This window comes from Pongo abelii, chromosome 7, assembly GCF_028885655.2.
Source record: "Pongo abelii isolate AG06213 chromosome 7, NHGRI_mPonAbe1-v2.0_pri, whole genome shotgun sequence".
Taxonomy (NCBI): domain Eukaryota; kingdom Metazoa; phylum Chordata; class Mammalia; order Primates; family Hominidae; genus Pongo; species Pongo abelii.
Genome location: NC_071992.2, coordinates 113,871,407 through 113,891,150, shown reverse-complemented (window position 1 = coordinate 113,891,150; position 19,744 = coordinate 113,871,407). Strand labels below are relative to the sequence as shown.

The window sequence follows — 19,744 nt, the reverse complement described above, 5'->3', positions numbered from 1 at the left end:
ATTTTCATATTTTTAGTAGGAATGGGGTTTCGCCATGTGGGCCAGGCTGGCCTCAAACTTCTGAGCTCAAGAGATCCACCCGCCTCAGCCTCCTCCCAAAGTGCTGGGATTACAGGCGTGAGCCACCATGCCTGGCCACAGAGGTCAAATTTCAACATGAGACTTGGTGAAGCCAAACAAACCATATCCAAACCAGAGCATAGCTCTAGCAAACTAATACACCTGGTAAATACTGAAGGTGGGGCTAACAGGATTCCTGTTGGATTAGAGGTGAAATGAGAAAAAGAGAGTGCACCTAGCGGCAACTCTGGGGTTGACAGAGCAAGACCCTGTCTCAAAAAAAAAAAAAAAAAAAAAAAGTTTTTGGAAATCCCAGCTACTTGGGAGACTGAGGCAGGGCAATCATTTGAGCTCAGGAGCTTAAGACCAGTCCCTTTTCAAAAAAAAGTACTCCCTACAATGTTTTAGGATATATTAATATCAAAAGTGTGTAAATAATAACAAGGAAATAGAATCTATAAAATTAATACATATGTAAAATTTTAAAAAGCAAAACCATGCATGGAGAAGATAATGACATATTTAGCATAGTAATAAAAAGATGCAAAGGGAAACACTGAAGATTTGTAAAGGGTAATAACCTGTGTTACGTTTATTCTTTTGCTTCAAAGCTTCATTAAGTTTCAGTCTAGGCCAGGCATGGTGGCTCACACCTGTAATCCCAGCACTTTGGGAGGCCGAGGAGGGTGGATCACCGGAGGTCAGGAGTTCAAGACCAGCCTGGCCAACATGGCAAAACCCTGCCTCTACTAAAAATACGAAAAATAGCTGGGCGTGGTGGCAGGTGCCTGTAATCCCAGCTACTCGGAAGGCTGAGGCAGGGAGAATTGCTTGAACCCGGGAGCCGAGATTGCACCACTACACTCCAGCCCGGGCGACAGAGCAAGACTCTGTCTCAAAAAAAAAAAAAAAGTCTCAGTCTAAATATTGTTTTTGTAACTTCAGCTCCCTAAAGAGTTCTAGTAGAACCTAGTATTTGCAGTTTTAATTCACAAGTCATTATGTTGGGGATAGGGCATTCACGTCATCTCAGGATCTGAACGTCATTGGACATCAGCTGGTTGCTAGAGTTAGTTGAGTCATAATGTAAAGACTGAGCTAGCACCACATCCTTCCGATAGTTCATTTCTCATTTCTCAAGAACCAAGTGTTCATTAAAAGAATCAATGGTGACACTGGGAATATTGAGATTGAGGAAGGCTAAACCCTGGCACACGGTCCAGTCTGTTTGTCACAGGAGTTGGCCATGCCAGAGCCTGCATGGGCCGGTGTTAGCAGTCAGCAATCCCCAGCTTCAACTTCCTCATGCTGGGCTTGATTGACCATCATGAAAATCTCCCAATCCTGGATATGGGTTCCTGCCATCAGTCAGCCAGTCCTATCTATGGCCACCCACTTCTTAGTATCCCCTACAAAGAGAGGAGCTGCTGATCTGACTTCCAACTTGTGGGACATTGATGGTGCTACAGTAATGAGTGGTCAGGTCTCTATACCTAAAAGTCAGAAACTCACACTCTACCTTTTCTCTTGAATGTCCTCTCTTACACCATGGGGTATAATCTGAGCCCAGCCATTTCTGTCCCTCAGAGGGATACCCCATAATTATGCTGGCCCCGTAATTTAGACTAATGTAATAATTTAGAGAGGTGTTGAAGGCTTGGCTGAGGCTTTGAATCTAAGCCACATACTCCAAACTTTCCCCTTTTCCAGAATGTTATAGAATAGAGTATCCAAATTGGCTCGGGTGTTTTAAGAAAAAAGTTGTACTAAGACGCTCTTTTAACTGATCACTCTTTAAGCAACTTCTGATCAAGCAATGCTTTCATTCCCTCTGACCATATGAATCCTGATAACCCAGGGCATGCTACACGCTCAAGGCAGTTAGAACATCTGTTTAAAAACACCTGTACATGCCTCACATTGGCTGGGTTGTATGCTGATAAAGCAGCCTTGGTGGAACACATGGGCTCTAGGACACCTGTATACTTCTTCTATTGACTGAGATGTATTCTTATAAACATTGGTTCTCAAAGTGTGGTCTGTGAACCAACTGCATCAACTATCGCTTGAGAACTTGTCAGTAATGCTCATTCTTAGGCTCCATCCCAGACCTACTGATCAGAAGTTCTGGGAGTGGGACCCAGGAATATGTGTTTTAGCAAGCCCTCCAGGTGATTCTTAAGCATGCTAAAATTTGAGAGCCATTGTTAGAGTCAAGGTTGCTTTTGTTTCCAAACCTGTATATGTCATTTGTTCATGTTATTGTAAGTAATTTAAATATTATAAAAACTGAGCTGGGGCCGGACGCGGTGGCTCAAGCCTGTAATCCCAGCACTTTGGGAGGCCAAAGCAGGCGGATCACAAGGTCAGGAGTTCAAGACCAGCCTGGCCAACATGGTGAAACCCCGTCTGTATTAAAAATATAAAAATTAGCTGGGTGTGGTGGCAAGTGCCTGTAATCCCAGTTACTCAGGAGGCTGAAGCAGGAGAATCATTTGAATCTGGGAGATGGAGGTTGCAGTGAGCCGAGATTGCGCCACTGCACTCCAGCCTGGGCGACAGTGCGAGACTACATCTCAAAACAAAACAAAACAAAACAAACAAACAAACAAAAAACGGCGGCTCACACCTGTAATCCCAACACTTTGGGAGGCCAAGGCGGGTGGATCGCTTGAGTCTAAGAGCTCAAGACCAGCCTGGCCACATGGTGAAACCCCATCTCTACTAAAAACACAAAAATTAGCCACGTATGATGGTGGGCACCTGTTGTCGCATTTACTCTGGAGGCTGACGTGGGAGGATTGCTTGAGCCCGGGAGGTGGAGGTAGCAGTGCGCTGAGATTGTGCCACTGCACTCCAGCCTGGGCGACAAAGCGAAACTCTGTCTCAAAATAAATAAATAAATAAAAATAAAAACCAATAAAATATAAGCACTAAAAGAAATTGAGTTTTTAAAAATAAAAATTTTGTTGAAAGCTTTGGAAAAAATTAAAGCAATTTGCTAACCAAAATTGCTATAGAACCAGGCATGGATGAAACAAATGTAAAACATTGGGAAATTTTCCATTAAAATTTACAAGAGTTCTGCTGTTAGACTGCTTTACAGATGTCTTGAAATCCTTGCTCCAATTTAAAGAAACCAAAACTAAAAAATCATAGACAACATATTATGGGTATGGTTTATGCAAAAAAGAGTTTTATATAATCCCAGCACTTTGGGAGGCCGAGGCAGGCAGACTGCTGGAGCCCAGGGGTTCGAGACTAGCCCGGGATACATAGCAAGACCCCATCTCTACAAAAAATACAAAAATTAGCTGGACATGGTGGCATGCACCTGTGGTCCCAGCTACTCAGAAGGCTGAGGTGGGAGGATTGCTTGAGTTTGGGAGACTGAGGCTGTAGTGAACCAAGATCACGCCACTGCACTCCAATCTGGGCAACAGAATTATACCCTGTCTCAAAAAAAAAAAAAGATTTGTAAATATCATATTTTTTCTTCAACTTAAAATTAGTATTTTTTAAAAGCATAAAAGTGATTTTTACTAAGTATACGTTTATGTGTTTTAAATAAAAATAACATGACTAAGGTGGGTTTGCATATGTAGATTTTTAGGATTCCCCTCTCTGAATGATGTTTTCCATTAATCAGCTAACCACAGGCCCAATTCATGGGATAAGAGAGCTTCTCTGGATCTTGACTCTCATAATGTTTTTGTTCTTTGTGTACACAGCTCTCTGGGGAACTAAGGGGAAGGATGTGATTGGCAAGGCAGGATTCATGCATTCCTGGGTCCCAAGTCTCCAGCCTGTAAAACTCCAAGGCGTCAAATCCCATCTCAATTTGAGATCCACCTACTGACACACTGCTAGGCTTCTGGAGATGGCAGATGAGGCCATCAGTGCAGTGGTTAGACATGGAATAACCCACTGCCAGGCACGTGAACCGAACAGTTTTTTAAGGACAAGAGAGTTCTAGTGCATTCAGCTCTAATGTTATTTGCCAAGTGGTTTGGGTTGTTTACATAACTTTCTTGGTTGCAAAATTGTACTCATAAAAAGAGAGGTCAAGATTAGGAAGGCAGATGTATGGAGGTGACCTCTTGTGTAACTCAACGATGGCTCTGTTGTTCCAAGTTCTCGTCTACTTCAACAAAATCTGTTCTCAGTCATTTATGCCTAAAATGTCTACACTCTTGTTAACAAATGGAAAGAGTAATTCCCCAGCTGTAGCTCTTTAGACCTCCAGATCACAAGTGCTAAGATCCCAGAGTCAGAAGTCAGTCTTGCCACATTCATTCTCTGCCCAACGTGTGAGAAATCACTCCACTGTCTCTAAGAATAAATGATACCTTGCTGCAGGTAATAAAACCCTAAAATCAATTATTTCTGTTTTATAACCTGGTCCAATTCTAAGGTTTTCTCAGCAGGACTCAGTCTGCAAGGGAATGGCATTAGCAGAAATAGTATATTTTAGAGAGGAGCATTTGGAGTTTAAAGTTTGCTGATAACAAAGTAAGAAAAACCAAATTTGTCATTTAGAGAAATGGTAGAACCAATTTACTTGCTGAGCACACATTAGACACACACACACAGAGTCAGACTCACAAAACCTCTCTTCTCCAAGACATAACTGGAATTCCAAATGCAGGATTTAAAACCCAGAGAAAATTTCTTTTCTTTTCTTTTTTTTTTTTATTTTTTGAGACAGGGTCTCATTCTGTCGCCCAGGCTCTAATGCAGTGGCACGATCACAGCTCACTGCAACCTCAGCTCCCCCAGACTCAAGCCATCCTCCCACCTCAGCCTCCCAGGTAGCTGGGACTACATGCACGTGCCACCATGCCTGGCTGATTTCTTTATATATTTTTGGTAGAGAAGGGGTTGGTCCATTAGCTGGGGGTGGTGGCACATACCTCCTCGGGCTCAATCAATTCTCCCATCTCAGCCTCCTGAATAGCTGGGATTACAGGTGTGTGCTACCACCCCCAGCTAATTTTTGTTATTTTTGTAGAGACAGGGTTTCACCATGTTGACCAGGCTGGTCTTGAACTCCTGAGCTCAAGAGATCTGCCCGCCTCAGCCTCCCGAAGTGCTGGGATTACAGGCTTGAGCCACCATGCCTGGCCTGACTTTTTTTTTTAATAAGCAAAAATGACTTTTTAATTTAAAAACCAGTCAATAAAAACCAGTCAACGGGGAAAATATTTTTTATAAAACATGAATGCATGAGATTGCAATCAACCTCAGTCAGTACTTCAAGAAAAATGTATTTCAAGTCCACTCTGTGAAAGATGAAAAGTGCAAGTGGTTTTGCCCTCAAGGGTTTACAATCTGCCCGGGTAGATAAGATGCAAACAGGACCAAAGTTACCCCAAAATAAAAGACAGTCTGTAAACACCAGGTGAGTAAGTACAGCAGAAAATTCATGTTCAGAAATCTAGATAGATGGTTTTTGAAAAATAGTTTTGGATGGCAATGAACATGACTTTAGTGGCAGCTGATGAATTATAAATTCAGGGACTCCACTAAAGCAGAGGAGGTTCTTAGTCAGCAATCCACCATTGAATATGGAATAAATTCAGGACTCTCAATGGCGAAATGAGCTGTCAGGGAGTTGGAACTCTGGTGCTCAAATTGAACGTTCCACTTACTCAAACGTGTGGAAATCTATAAAAAAATGCTGAGTCCATAAGAACTGAATTTGCATGCAGGTCACAGTAATAATTCAGGGATGAATCAAAGTGAAACCAGCCCAATTGTCCCACAGAACTGATGTTTATGGTTTATTTTGAATAAACATAGAAATTTACCTTTCTGGTCTTGAAACTTGAGAAAGTTACATTTGTTTTATCTGAGAACCCTTCTCAAGAACCAAACCATCAGGCCTCCCTGACAGTATCAAGGGGCTGAAACTTACCAGATCACTGCATCTGTGCAATGACATGCCAGACCCCTCCCCATTTATGATTGCCTAACCAACCACCTGCTGTGTGTTGACCAACTCCTCTTCCATACTCCTCCCTAATTCCTGTTTCCCCCCATATGGTTACATTTATTCCCTGCTATATAAACCCCTAATTTTTATTTTATTTATTTTATTTTATTTTGAGGCAGGGTCTCACTCTGTTACCCAGGCTGGAATGCAGTGGTGCAATCATGGCTCACTGCAGCCTCAACCTCCCAGACTCAAGCATCAAGCAGTCTTCCCTCCCGAGTAGCTGGGACTACAGGTGTGGACCACCACACCCCACTGATTTTTTTTATTCTTTGTAGAGACAGGAGTCTTACTATGTTGTCCAGGCTGGTCTCAAACTCCTGGTCTCAAGGGATCCTCCCACCTTGGCCTCTCAAAATGCTGGGATTATATGCATAAGCCACCACATCCAGCCTAAATCCCTAATTTTAGTCAGTCAGGGAGTTGGATTTGAGACTGATCTCCCGTCTTCTTGGCTGTAGCACCTGATCGAAGCCTTCTTTCCTGGTAATACTTGTTGTCTCAGTGAATGGCTTTCCATGCAACAAGCAACAGGACCTAGACTGAACCCCTAATGTTTTGGTAAGAAAAGAAGTACTTTTCATAGCAGTGGCTACGAAAGTGTTGAAACGGAAAACCTACTGCCTAAATTCACTAGTAGCTGTGAGGTAGGAGGCAGGACTTGTCTCCAGAGGCAGGGCTGAGACATCGGACCAGATTGAGAACTAGCTAAAACAGGGCTGGGGTGAAAGCAGCCTTCAATCAGACTTCAATCAGTGTACCATGTCAATTTACTGTTGCTATGGCAACACCTGGGAGTTACCATCCCTTACGATCATTGGGCAATGATCCAACAATTACTACCCCTTCCCTAGAAATTTCTGCATAAACCTCCCCTTAATCTGCATGCAATTGAAAGTGGGTATAAATATGACTGCAAAACTGCCTAAGCTGCTATTCTCTGCCTACAGGGTAGCCCTGCTCTGCAAGATCAGCCATGGAGCTATAACACTGCCTCTTCAATAAAGCTGTTTTCTTCTACCTCTGGCTTGCCCTTGAATTCTTTCCTGGGCAAAGCCAAGAATCCAGGTAGGCTAAGCTCCACTTTGGGACTTGCCTGCCCTGCATCAGCTGGACATGCTTAACTTCTACCAAATTTCTTTAAATAAATAGTTTGAATCTTCTGCCCACACTTTCTTGTCACCCACTCCCTGCCTCTTGAAATCTGCCCTTTACCCATCCCCCCTTTGCCATTATCAATGGCCTCCTGGTCACCTTTGTGCTCCTCAAGCCTAGCGAAGTCCCTGGCAGAGTTCTGAAATGTTTGCAGAGGTGAATCTGTGACTCAAGTTGATGGCTTTTTCTCTAAGTCCTGTTACCTTTGGCCACGCTGGAGCATGACATTAATATTGACCTGGCCAAGAAATTATCTTTCTATCATGTTCCGTGATTCTTCTCTCTCTCCCCCAGCCTTAAGCTACTTCTTCATGAATATTTTTCCTGCCCCTACTTCCTGCTCCCTACAGGCTCAGTCCTTCACTCTCTCCTCACTCCATACTTCACTATATACAGGAAATTACGATAATAGTAGGTGTTGTAATAATAATGCTAAGTTCTTAGAGTATATTGGGAATGTCACTCACTATCTTATTTAATCCCATAAAACCTTACAATGTATATATTATTATTCTTCATTATGGGTGAGGAAAATAAGCTCAGAAATTAAAGACTTAAAGACATGTGCTTAGTGATACGCTCTGGATGTTTGTGCCCTCCAAATCTCACACTGAAATGTGATCCCCCATGTTAGAGGTGGACCCTGGTGGGAAGTATTGGATCACAGGGACAGATCCCCCATAAATGGCTTAGCACCACCCCCTGGGTGATGAGTGAGTTCTTGCTCAGTTAGTTCACATGAGACCTGGTTGTTTAAAAGAGTGTGGCACCTCCCCACCCCCCAACTCTCACTCTTGCTCTTGTCATGTGACATACTTGCTCCCCCTTTGGCTTTTGCCTTGATTGTAAACTTTCTGAGGCCCTCACCAGAAGCAGAGGCCAATGCCATGCTTCTTGTACAGCCTGCAGAACTGTGAGCCAATTAAACTCTTCCTTTTTAAAATAAATTACCCAGTCTCAGGTACTCCTTTAGAGCAATGCAAGCAGCCTAACACAGAAAACTGGTACTGAGAGTGGGGTGTTGCTATTAATACACTTGAAAGTATGGAAGCAGCTTTGGAACTGGGCAATGGGCAGAGGTCAGATGAGTTTGGAGGGCTTAGAAGAAGACAGGAAGATGAGGGAAAGTTTGGGACTTCTTAGAGACTTGTTAAGTGGTTGTGACCAAAATGCTGATAGATATGGACAGTAAAGGCCAGGCTGATGAGATCTCAGATAGAAATGAAGAATGTATTGGGAACTGTAGTAAAGGTCACCAATTCTATGCCTTAGCAAAGACCTTAGCTGCATTGTGTTCATGCCCTAGGGATCTGTGGAAGTTTGAATTTAACAGTGATGACCTAAGGTAGCTATCTGATGGAAGAAATTTCTAAACAGCAAAGCATTCAAGCCTATGATCAGATACTGGAGCAAAGAAATAAAGTTGGAACTTATATGTAAAAGGGAAGCAGAATGTACAAGTTTGGAAAATTTGCAGCCTAGCCATGTGGCAGAGAAAGAAAAAGCATTTTCAGGAGAGGAATACAAGCAGGCTGTGGAGCAACCACTTGCTAGAGAGATTAGCGTAACTAAAAGGGAGCCAAGTGCAAATATCCAAGACATGGGAAAAAGGCCTCAAAGGCATTTCAGAGATCTTCTAGGCAGCACACCCTCCCCATCAAAGGCCCAGAGGCCTAGGGTAAAAAAATGATTTGGGGGGCCAGGTCCAGGGCACTACTGCCCTGTGCAGCCTCAGCACACTGCTCCTCACATCCAGGCTGCTCTAGCTCCAGCCATGGCTCACAGGGCCACAGGTACAGCTTGGGCTGCTGCTCCAGAGAGTACAAGCCACACCATAAACCTTAGTGGCTACGATGTGGTGTTAAGTCTGCAGACACACAGAATGCAGGCATGAAAGAGGCTTGGCAGCTTCTCCCTAGACTTCAGAGGATGTCTTGGAAAGCCTGGCTGTCCAGGCAGAAGCCTGCTGCAGGGGTGAAGCCTCATAGAGAGACTCTACTAGGTCAGTGCCAAAGGGAAATGTAGGGTTGGAACTCTCATACAGAGTCCGTACTGGGGCACTGCCTAGTGGAACTGTGGGAAGGGGGCCACCACCCTCCAGACCCGAGAATGGTAGAGCCACTGGCAGTTTGCAACCTTAGCATGCAAAAGCCATGGGCACCCAACAACCTGTGAGGGCAGCCTTGGAGGCTATACCCTGCAACCACAGGGGCAGAGCCGACCAAGGCCTTGGGGGCCCACCCCTTGCACCCGTGTGCCTTGGATGCAGGACATGGAGTCAAAGGAGATTGTTTTGGAGTTTTAAATGTAATGACTGCCCTGCTGGGTTTCAAAGTTGTATGGACCTATTGCCCTTTGTTTTGGCCAATTTCTCCCTTTTGAGATGAGAATATTTACCCAGTGCTATGACACCTTGTACCTTGGAAGTAAATAACTTTTTTTTTTTTTTTTTAAATCTCACAGGCTCATAGGTGGAAGGAACTCATCTCCAGATGAGACTTCAGACTTTGGAGTTTGAGACTTTTGAGTTATGGCTGGAACAAGTTAAGACTTTGGGGAACTATTGCAAAGGCATGATTGTATTTTGAAATGTGAGAAGGACATGAAATATGGGGGGCCAGGAGTGGAATAATATGGTTTGGATGCTTATTGCCTCCAAATTTGATGTTGAAATGTGATTCCCAATGTTGGAGGTGGGGCTTAGTGGGAGGTATTGGATCATAGCTGTGGATCCCTCATTAATGGTTTAGTGTCATCATCTTGGTGATGAGTGATTTCTCACTCAGTTAGTTCATGTGAGATTAGGTTGGTCTTAAAAGAGTGTGTCACCTCCCCCTACCTCTTGCTCCTGCTCTCATCACGTGACATGCCTGCTCTCCCTTCACCTTCTACCACGATTGGAAGTTTGCTGAGGCCCTCACCAGAAGCAGATGCTGGCATCATGCTTCCTATACAGCCTGCAGAATCATAAGGCAATTAAACCTTTTCTTTTAGCTAATCTCAGGTATTCCTTTATAGCAATGCAAATGGCCTAACACACCTAACAAGTAGCAGAGTTGGGATTTCAGCTCAGGTAGCACTGTTTTAAAGGTCTAGATGCCCTCAAAACAAACCAACCGACACATAAATATTTAAAATAGAAAATAACTGGAAATTAAGAAATAAACTATGCTGCTTCCTGACTGCAGCATTGATTCTACTCTCTCTGTCATGTTATTGCTGAGTTTTCTGCTTCCTCTTGACATGTCCTTGTGGTGTCTAACCTGAATTCAAAATTCACCTTGTCTATGACTACTAATTATCACCCCAACGTTTTTTTTTTTGTTTCTGTTTTTTTTTTTTTTTTTTTTGAGACAAGGTCTTACTCTGTTGCCCAGGCTAGAGTGCAGTGGCACTATCATGGCTCACTATAGTCTCAACATCCTGGGCTCAAGCAGTCCTCCCACCCCTCCCACCTCAGCCTCTTGAGTAGCTGGGACTTCAGGTGTGCACCACCATGCCCAGCTAATTTCTCAATTTTTTTGTAGATATAGGGTCTCGCTTTGTTGCCCAGGCCTGTCTAGAACTCCTGGTCTCAAGCAATCGTCCCACCTTGGCCTCACAAAGTCCTAGGTTTACAGGCATGAGCCACCACGCTTGGCCTTATCTTTTTAAAAATCTATTCCATCACTCTTCCATCACTGTTGCCATCACTCTCACAGTCACGGAAGCTCAAGATCATGGAGTCTTTTTAAATTTTATTTTATTTTTTTTTTTTTTGAGACAAGGTCTTGCTCTGTCGCCCAGGCTGGAGTACAGTGGTGTGAACATGACTCTCTGCAGCCTTGATTGATCTCCTGGGCTCAAGCAATCCTCCCACCTCAGCCTCCCAAGTAGCTGTGACCACCGGCATGCGCCAACATGCTTGGCTAATTTTTTTGTTTTGTTTTTGAGACAGAGTTTTACTCTTGTTGCCCAGGTTGGAATGCAATGGTGCGATCTCAGCTCACTGCAACCTCTGCCTCCCAGGTTCAAGCGATTCTCCCGCCTCAGCCTCCGGAGTAGCTGGGACTACAGGTGACCGCCACCACGCCCGACTAATTTTGTATTTTTTTTAAATAGAGACGCAGTTTCATCATGTTGGCCAGGCTGCTCACAAACTCCTGACCTCAGGTCATCTGCCCGCCTCAGCCTCCCGAAGTGCTGGGATTACAGGCATGAGCCACCACATCCGGTCATATCCAGCCAATTTTTTTTATTTTTTGGTAGAGATGGGGTCTCACTATGTTGCCCAGGTTAGTCTTGAACGCCTGGGCTCAAGCAATTCTCCTACTTTGGCCTCCCAAAGTACTAGGATTACAGACACGAGCCACAGTACCTGGCCTAGAGTCACTTTTGACTTCTCCTTGTTCCCTTTATGTACAGCACCTCCTTTCATTCCTTACTGTCTCCCTCTCCTTTCCTACAGTTGCACCTCAAATCCTGGCTGGTTCCTGTCCTCTCTCACCTGATAACTGCTACAGTCTCCTATCTGGTCTTCCCACTTCTTGCCATCCTTCTCCTGGAACACACCCTGCAGTTCCCCTTGAGGTTGAGTTTCCTAAAAATGAAGCTTTGCATTTGTCACCCAAATATAAACCCTTCGGTGGCTCTTTTTCAGAGATAAAATCTAGGCTTTACATCTGATTTTCAAAGCCCTTAACAATCCAGTTCCTTCTGCTGTCTTCAACTTCATCTCCTACTTCATGTATACAGGAATTCTCTGCTGAACTTAACAGTTTAAGTCAAATTGGACAGCCTTAACTAGGGTGATTATGTAATTTATCATCCAAACTGGAACCCCTTTCAAAGTGACAAGATGTGCCATCAAGAAATGAGGCCAGCTGGGTAAGAAATGGGGTCGGCCAGGTGCAGTGGCTCATGCCTATAATCCCTGCACTTTAGGAGGCCGAGGCAGGTAGACTACTTGAGCTCAGGAGTTCAATACCTTCCTGGGCAACATAGAAAGACCCCATCTCTACGAAAAATATAAAAAATTAGCCAGATGTGTGGTATGCACCTGTGGTCCCAGCTACTTGGGAGTCTGAGGTGGGAGGATCATGTGAGCCTGGGGGACAGAGGTTGCAGTGAACCGAGGTCGTGCCACTGTACTCCAGTCTGGGTGACAGAGTGAGACCCTGTCTAAAAATAAAAAGAAATGGCATCAGGTGAGGTGGCTCACACCTGTAATCCCAACACTTTGGGAGGCCAAGGCAGGAGGATCACTTGAGCCCAGGAGATTGAGACCAGCCTAGACAATGTACAGAGACCCTGTCTCTACAAAAAATAAATTAGCTGGGCACAGTGGTGCACACACGTGGTCCCAGCTACTCAGGAGGCTGAGGTGGGAGTATCGCTTGAGCCCAGGAGGTCGAGGCTGCAAAGCTGTGATTATGGCCTGGGCAACAGAGCAAGACTCAATCTCAAAAAAAAGAAAAAAAAAAAAAAGAATTGGGCCAACAGGGCATAAACTGGGATTGTCCTGTATTAACTGGGAGGCATGATCACTCTGTTCCTAATGTTCTCTGGCCATCTACACACAGGCCATCCCAGATCAGCTACTAATGGAGTATGTCCAGAGTTCTCACCAGCCTCTTCTCTCCTCTAAATTTCCTGCTCTAAGTCTGGTACCTGGAGTCTAAATCTTTGATAAGCACCTTCTGGCCCTCAGCTTAGGCCACCTGGTTAGCTTTCAGTTTGGCCTTTTCACTGTAACAGTCTCTCTCTGACCTACCAGATCCCAGGAGCTGGCCCTGCCCCTCCCAGGCCAGCCTTAGCCCTAATGCTTGAAGAGCATTGCCACCTCCACAGTTACTGCCCTTCATATCTCCCCCTGCCTTGGACATTTGTCCAATTGCCACCCTTCCTTCCACACTCAGATCTTCCAGCCTAGCCATTAGGATGTCTCTCTCTGACCTTCTGTGGCCTCTATTTTCTTTATCATTTGCTTTGCACTCACCATAGCCCTATTGAGCAGCAACTAACCTTGTAGGATTTTCTTTGGCGTCCCTAAGAAAGGCTACTGGCAACAAAAGTCCTGCCTGCTTAATCATCTCACTCCCAGCCTCTAACAGATCGAGTGCTTGGTGAACCGCTGTAAAGGGCATTGGGGAAAAGGTGGTAAGGCTGGTGATGCTAGGATCATCTGACGGAGGAGGCCTGGGTTGCAATGGGATGCAGCCTCTCCCATTTTCCCACTCTTCGGATTGGATCCCCACTGAGAAAATGCAGACATTCTTATACGCAATCAAGCAGCCGCAGAGAAATGCCCATCTCCAATAAACAGCATGCCAAAGCTCTCTGGCAATGACAGCGTCTACCCTCTCATGCTTGTAGCTCTTCAATAAATGTCAAATCCCAAAAGTTACAGCAAAATCCTCAGAGATACAAAGGTTCTCTGTACACACGGACAAGCAGGTAATTATTTGGAAACACTCAGAGAAATGGGTTTTTCAGTGGCCTCCAGTTTCCCATGGGCCCAGGTGGGCTTCCTGCCCCATCTACTCCCTGTGACCAATGCAAGCCCTGTGTTCTACTGTCCCTCCCCTTGTCCTAATCAACCAATTACCCTCATCCTGTTTCCTGAAGCTCCTCCACCAGCCTAAATCACAATGGCTCGATTTCCTCCTGACCAACAGCACTCAGAGTTTCTACCCATTTAACAAATAGTAGAGGGGAAAAAGCAGGTTATAAAACAAAATAGACAGTGTGACCTCATTTTGTTAAATCTTTACAAAATGTTTGTTCGTTTGTTTGTTTGAGATGAGTCTCGCTCTGTCACCCAGGCAAGAGTGCAGTGGCACAATCTCGGCTGACTGCAAAATGCGCCTCCCGGGTTCAAGTGATTCTTCTTCCTCACCCTCCCAACTAGCTGAAAATACAGGGGCATGCTACCAGACCCAGCTAATTTTTGTATTTTTAGTAGAGACGAAGTTTCACCATATTGGCCAGGTTGGTCTCAAACTCCTAACCTCAAGTGATCTGCCTGCCTCCGCCTCCCATAGTGCTGGGATTACAGATGTGAGCCATCACACCTGGCCAACAAAATGTTTTAAAGTAGATATTTATATGGAGAAAGTCTGGTAGAAAATACAATAACCTATTAATAGTGATTTTTCTCATCTGTTTTTCTATGAACAGGTATTACTTGCATAATAAAAATTAATGAAGCAAAAATAACCATGGGTATACATGTTGGCTTCTCTTTTGCTAGCGGTAGTGGGTGTGGAACCCTGCCACTCTATCATGGCCACCACCAGCAGATTAAGAAGAAAAACAACCCTAAGGCCCAGGCGACCAGCTGCATTTGTGGCCCTTTGATGAGAGTCAGAGGCAGAGGTTGCCTTCATTCCTATCAGTGTGTAAAAACAAACCCACGATACTCTCATCACTCACCTGCCAATTGCAGGCTACCACCTACACTTTTGTTTTGTTGTTATTTTGTTTTGTTTTGTTTTTGCCTTCCATATCCCTAGCTAAGAATTAAGGTGTGCTGGAAAATGCAAATTCTATGTGCAAAAAAAAAATAAGCATGCCCTGTTTGTGAGAAGCAAAATAAAATAGGGTCCTGAAAACAATAGAACACGGAAGACAAAATGCAGGATTTCAGAAAATTTACATTCCAGTTTTGATGTCAGTCAAGTTCTTTTCCTTCTAGATTTTCTGCCTCATAAGTATTCAGTTCCGTTTATGAAACACCTACTATCCGCCAGGCACTGTTTGTTGGTATAAGGAGGAATGAGACCATGTTAAGTTGCAAAGGCTTTGTAGACAAACAGTGGGGATGTCTGCAGAACCAAGCACTGCCCTTGAGCCTCATTACCTGGGCTTGTGTTTGAGGGTTTGAGGCTACTGCTAGTTTCCTCTGACCATGCCGTCTGATTACGCTGAGCCCATATGGCTGGGCTCTTCCACCTGGCAGTCACTTTGGCCTGTCACTGAGCTATAGGTGACATTAGGGAGGAAGGCTGCCCATTGTCTTTGAGGTGTCACTCAGCAACCCACCCAAGTAAATTTCATGTATAACACCTGAGGTATATATAAGTCAGGCCATTCCAAACATACCCTCCAAAGTTGAAGAAAATCCACCTGATCCTTTTCAAGAGATGCAGTAACACACAGTTATATTTGCATGGATTATCATAAGTGTTCCTTTTACTAGAGACCCAGAATGAGAAAACGCTGACCTCAGCCATAAATGAAGGCTTTAAAGTTCAAATTCTGCCTAACAACTACACCAAACAACTGAGCATTTTGTGGAAACCCAAAGGTGAGGAAACAAATATGTGGGAGGTACACATGAGTCTCCCCTCCTCCTCACCATGCTTAATTTGTCCTTCCCCACCAAGCCCAGCTGGAGGGATACTCACCCATACACCTCTTCCCGTCCTCAGCCAGGGCGTAGCCACTGTAGCACTGGCAGACGAAGGAGCCCGGCACATTCACACAGAGCTGCTCACAGTTGTGGTCCTCCATGGCACACAGATCCTGGACTGAGGCAAAGTCACGCTGTTAGAACACAACGTCAGGCACACCTGAGAATGCTCCCAGCCCAGGGTGAGGCAACAAGCAACTCCAGAGCCCTCACCAAAGTAACTTTTAAAAGTCTTACAAGGTTTGATACGTGATCATAGTAGAAAATTTGGAAAACATAAAAAAATAGACAAAAGAAAATTCACCTGTAATCCCCCCATCTGTAATCCTACTACCCAGAGGCAACCACTGTTAACATTTTGGTGAGTTTTCTTTCCAGGTGAGTTTCTGCATGTATATAAAAACACATTTTTCAGCCAGGCGTGGTGGCTCACGCCTGTAATCCCAGCACTATGGGAGGCCGAGGTGGGCAGATCACTTGAGGTCAGGAGTTGGAGACCAGCCTGGCCAACATGGTGAAACCTCATCTCTACTAAAAATATAAAAATTAGCTGAGTGTGGTGGTGTGTGCTTGTAATCCCAGCTACTCAGGAGGCTGAGGCAGGAGAATCACTTGAACTCGGGAGGCGGAGGTTGCAGTGAGCCGAGATTGTGCCATTGCACTCCAGCCTGGATGACAGAGCGAGTCTCTGTCTCAAAATAAATAAATAACATAAAAAAAACCAACACATTTTTCAAAGTTGGAATTACTCATCACCTCTATGAAATGCATTAAATAATTTTTTTTGAGACGGAATCTCGCTCTGTTGCTGGTATAAGAAGGAATGAGACAAAGCTCTTTTAAAATCCTCTTTGTGCTCTATGTATTCGTCCTAGTAACAAATGAGGAAAATGGAGAAGCCAAAAGAGGTTAGGTAGAGGTAAAAAACATTACCAGGGAGAAATAGATACACGTCTATTCATGGTCTTATTTTGGTCAAATATTTATTACATGTCCACAAAGTGCTAAGCTGTGGCTGTTTATTCACATGTAATGTAGGAACGGACTTACAGTATGCATCTACTGCAACAGAACTAAGAATATGTTGGTGGATGAAAAGATTAAAGGCATCTTCCATCTATCACTGACTCAGTCTCTAACACTATTTCCCAGCAAGGAGAACAGCTTGGATACCACGAAACAGCTAGCTGTACCAGTGATTTTACCATTAAAACTGGAGATAATCAGAGAGCATTAAAGGGGTTGCATATATTAAAGAGAATTTTCTCTGGTTAAAAGCTATCACCGGCTGGGTGCGGTAGCTCACACCTGTAATCCCAACAGTTTGGGAGGTCAAGGCGGGCGGATCATCTGAGGTCAGAAGTTCGAGACCAGCCTGACCAACTACTACTCTACTAAAAATACAAAAATTAGCTTGGCGTGGTGGCACGCGCCTGTAATCCCAGCTACTCGGAAGGTGGGAGGCTGAGGCAGGAGAATGGCTTGAACCCGGGAAGTGGAGGTTGCCGTGAGCCGAGATCGCACCATTGCACTCCAGCCTGGGTGACAGAACAAGACTCTGTCTCAAAAAAAAAAAAAGCTATCACTACAACAGGTATGATTTAAAAAAACTTAATTACCTAGAAAGCTTGATTAATTCCTGAATCCAATTGCTACATTTTCATATCATCTTCTAGATCTTTGAGTTTCATAGTTTATTATGCTTTTACATAAATATGAAATATCAAATTGATTTTTAAAAAGATAAAAGCTGATTTGATTCAACATCTCTATTAAATGCATTAAACAATTTTAAACATTAAAACTTACATCATTGCATTTTAAAAACGCTTAGGTCTAAGATTCTACAAATAAGAATTCTGGTTTTAAACTCCTAAAAGAAATTTCATTCCCAAATCAACAAAGTAGATGGAAAAAAAAGCCTTATAGGTATAAATTCTTTTACCTCTCACCAGTATGTTTATATCTTACATTTCCAATTGGGAACTCCAACCAGAAAGTCCAATGTAGATTTCCAGTGGATTCAGATGTAAGGAAAACACCCATAACCAGAAGAAAACTTCAGCTAATACAAAAATTGTAGTGAGTAATCAAAGAATGACAAAACCTAAATGAGCTAGGCCAGAGATATAAGAAATGTCTGAATCATACAATATTCATTCATTTACTCAATAAATACGTGTTGAGCACATACTATGTCCCAGGCATTGGGGATATCATGGTGAACAAAACAGACAAGGGGTTTCTGCTGTCACGCAGCCTAGTATTCTACTAGGAGTTAATAATATGAAGCTTTAGGAAGAGTATTTTCGGCCAAAAGAACAGTGAATGCAGAGGTCCTGAAGAACAAACTGATACTATTTGAGGAACAGAAAGGCCAGAGTGGCAGTTAGATGTCACCTAAATAACTAACATGCGAGGTAGGGCATGATAAAAATCCCTAAGAGAAATGGCAAGAAAAGCATGGGAGTTCAGAATTGGGACAGATTACTACAAGTCTAGCGAGGACTGGGAAAGGCTGGCAGGTATGGAGAAAGAGAAACGGCACTCCAGGCTTGGGACACGTGAGTAAACAGAAGAGGGAAGCAGGAGAGGCATGGCAGCTGAATTCTGCTCTGGAAATTCCAGGGGAAGTAGCAGAAGAGAGGATGGGAAAGACCGTTGACACCAGAGGCAGAGGGATCTCTGCACACAGGCTGCGTAGGCTGAACTCCAATCAGTGGGCAATGGGGACCACTCAAGGGAAAAACCTTAAAAAGGGAGACCAGCAATTTCACCCAAGTTGTGCTTTGGCAGGATAAGTCTGGCAGCACCACAGATCCTCTCAGGTCTGGGAAAATTTAAGCACCTCTAGCAAAGTTCAATGAAAAGCATTGCTTTCTTGGGAACAGCAGTAGGTTTCTGAGTTCTGGGCTGAAATAGCTTTGGGTTGCCTGAATGGTGATGAGAAAATTAACCTGTTGCTGTGAGGACCTTTAAACATTCTTTAAACTTTTGGCCTCACCCATCGGTTGTCAGCCCACCCCTGCACTTTTCCCTCCTGGCATGAATCGTAATGTTAACTACGTATGTGTTTATGGAGCGATGGATGTACTGTCTCTCTTACTAGACTCTAAGCTCCCTAAGTGGGTGGGCAGTCTCCCTGCATGAAGTCCTGATGGCTAGGAGGTGACGCTCCAGCATGCTGGAACCAGCTCTGGAAGGGTGGCAGCAGCTTCTCCACCTGGGTCCTCCCAATCTCTACTGCAGATGCTGCCTTGCCCCTATCAGGGGTCTGGAAGGAACCCTACCTACCATGGTTACCAAGTAGTGGCGTGAATACAGGTGATTTTTCATTCTTTTATTTATAATTGTCTGATTTCAAATTTTCTAACAGGAACTTTTATAATAATGGAGGAAGACAAAAAAATCAACCTGTAACAAAAGAACCCTTTTGAAAGTACCATTTTCAAAAGCAATGAACCAGGACCTTAAAGGAACAATCTTTTTTTCTAAAAGGCTTCCCTGCACAAGGTAGGTAGAGAAAGGCAAGGATATGCTTGTTCCTTTCAGGACGGGCTGGGATATCCACAGAAGAGTCTGTGAGTAACTGCAAGCTCCCATCTACAGAAGCAGCAGGGATCTTTGAAAATCTTGATGCCAAGGTACTCCCCACCACAATTAAATCAGACTGGCAGGCGGTGGGATTTGGGCAGTGGTGTTTGTCAAAGCTCCCAGGTAGCCCCAGTGTGCCGCCAGGCTGAATGTCATTGAACCTAACGGATAAAAGGTCCCCACAATCCTCCGTGGGGAAGGTGCCCAGATCCAGGAGTCAGTCTCCCCTTTTAATGACTGAGACCCTAAGGTTCAGCTTTCCTCTTCTAAACTAATCTGAGTGATTGTTGTCCTTGCTCCCCTCTCCAAGAGACTAAAAGAACCCCAAACACCTATGTGCGGGTGCAAGATTACTGCTCGCATCCCAGAACTGTCCCACAAACAGCAAGCTTGCCAGTTGGCTTCATGCGGATTGTGCTTTCTTACTGTTTTTAGAATTGTCGGGGATTTATGCCCACGAGCAATTTGCACCGACCCAAGGGAAACCATTCAGGGATTAATCTAATTAAACAAAGACAAAGCAATAAATACAGACTGGGTTCTGACAA

At 44.1% G+C, this 19,744-nt stretch overlaps 1 protein-coding gene across 4 annotated transcripts in view; it reads right to left on the bottom strand.

The window, feature by feature from the left end:
* MATN2 (matrilin 2) overlaps positions 1-19,744 on the bottom strand; it is a 168,407-nt gene that overhangs the window by 60,254 nt on the left and 88,409 nt on the right. For all 4 annotated transcript variants that reach the window (XM_024250832.3, XM_024250831.3, XM_063726431.1 and 1 more), the window contains exon 5: positions 15,598-15,720. In XM_024250832.3, coding sequence (XP_024106600.1) covers positions 15,598-15,720 — 123 coding nt within the window. The remainder of the gene's footprint in view (positions 1-15,597; positions 15,721-19,744) is intronic.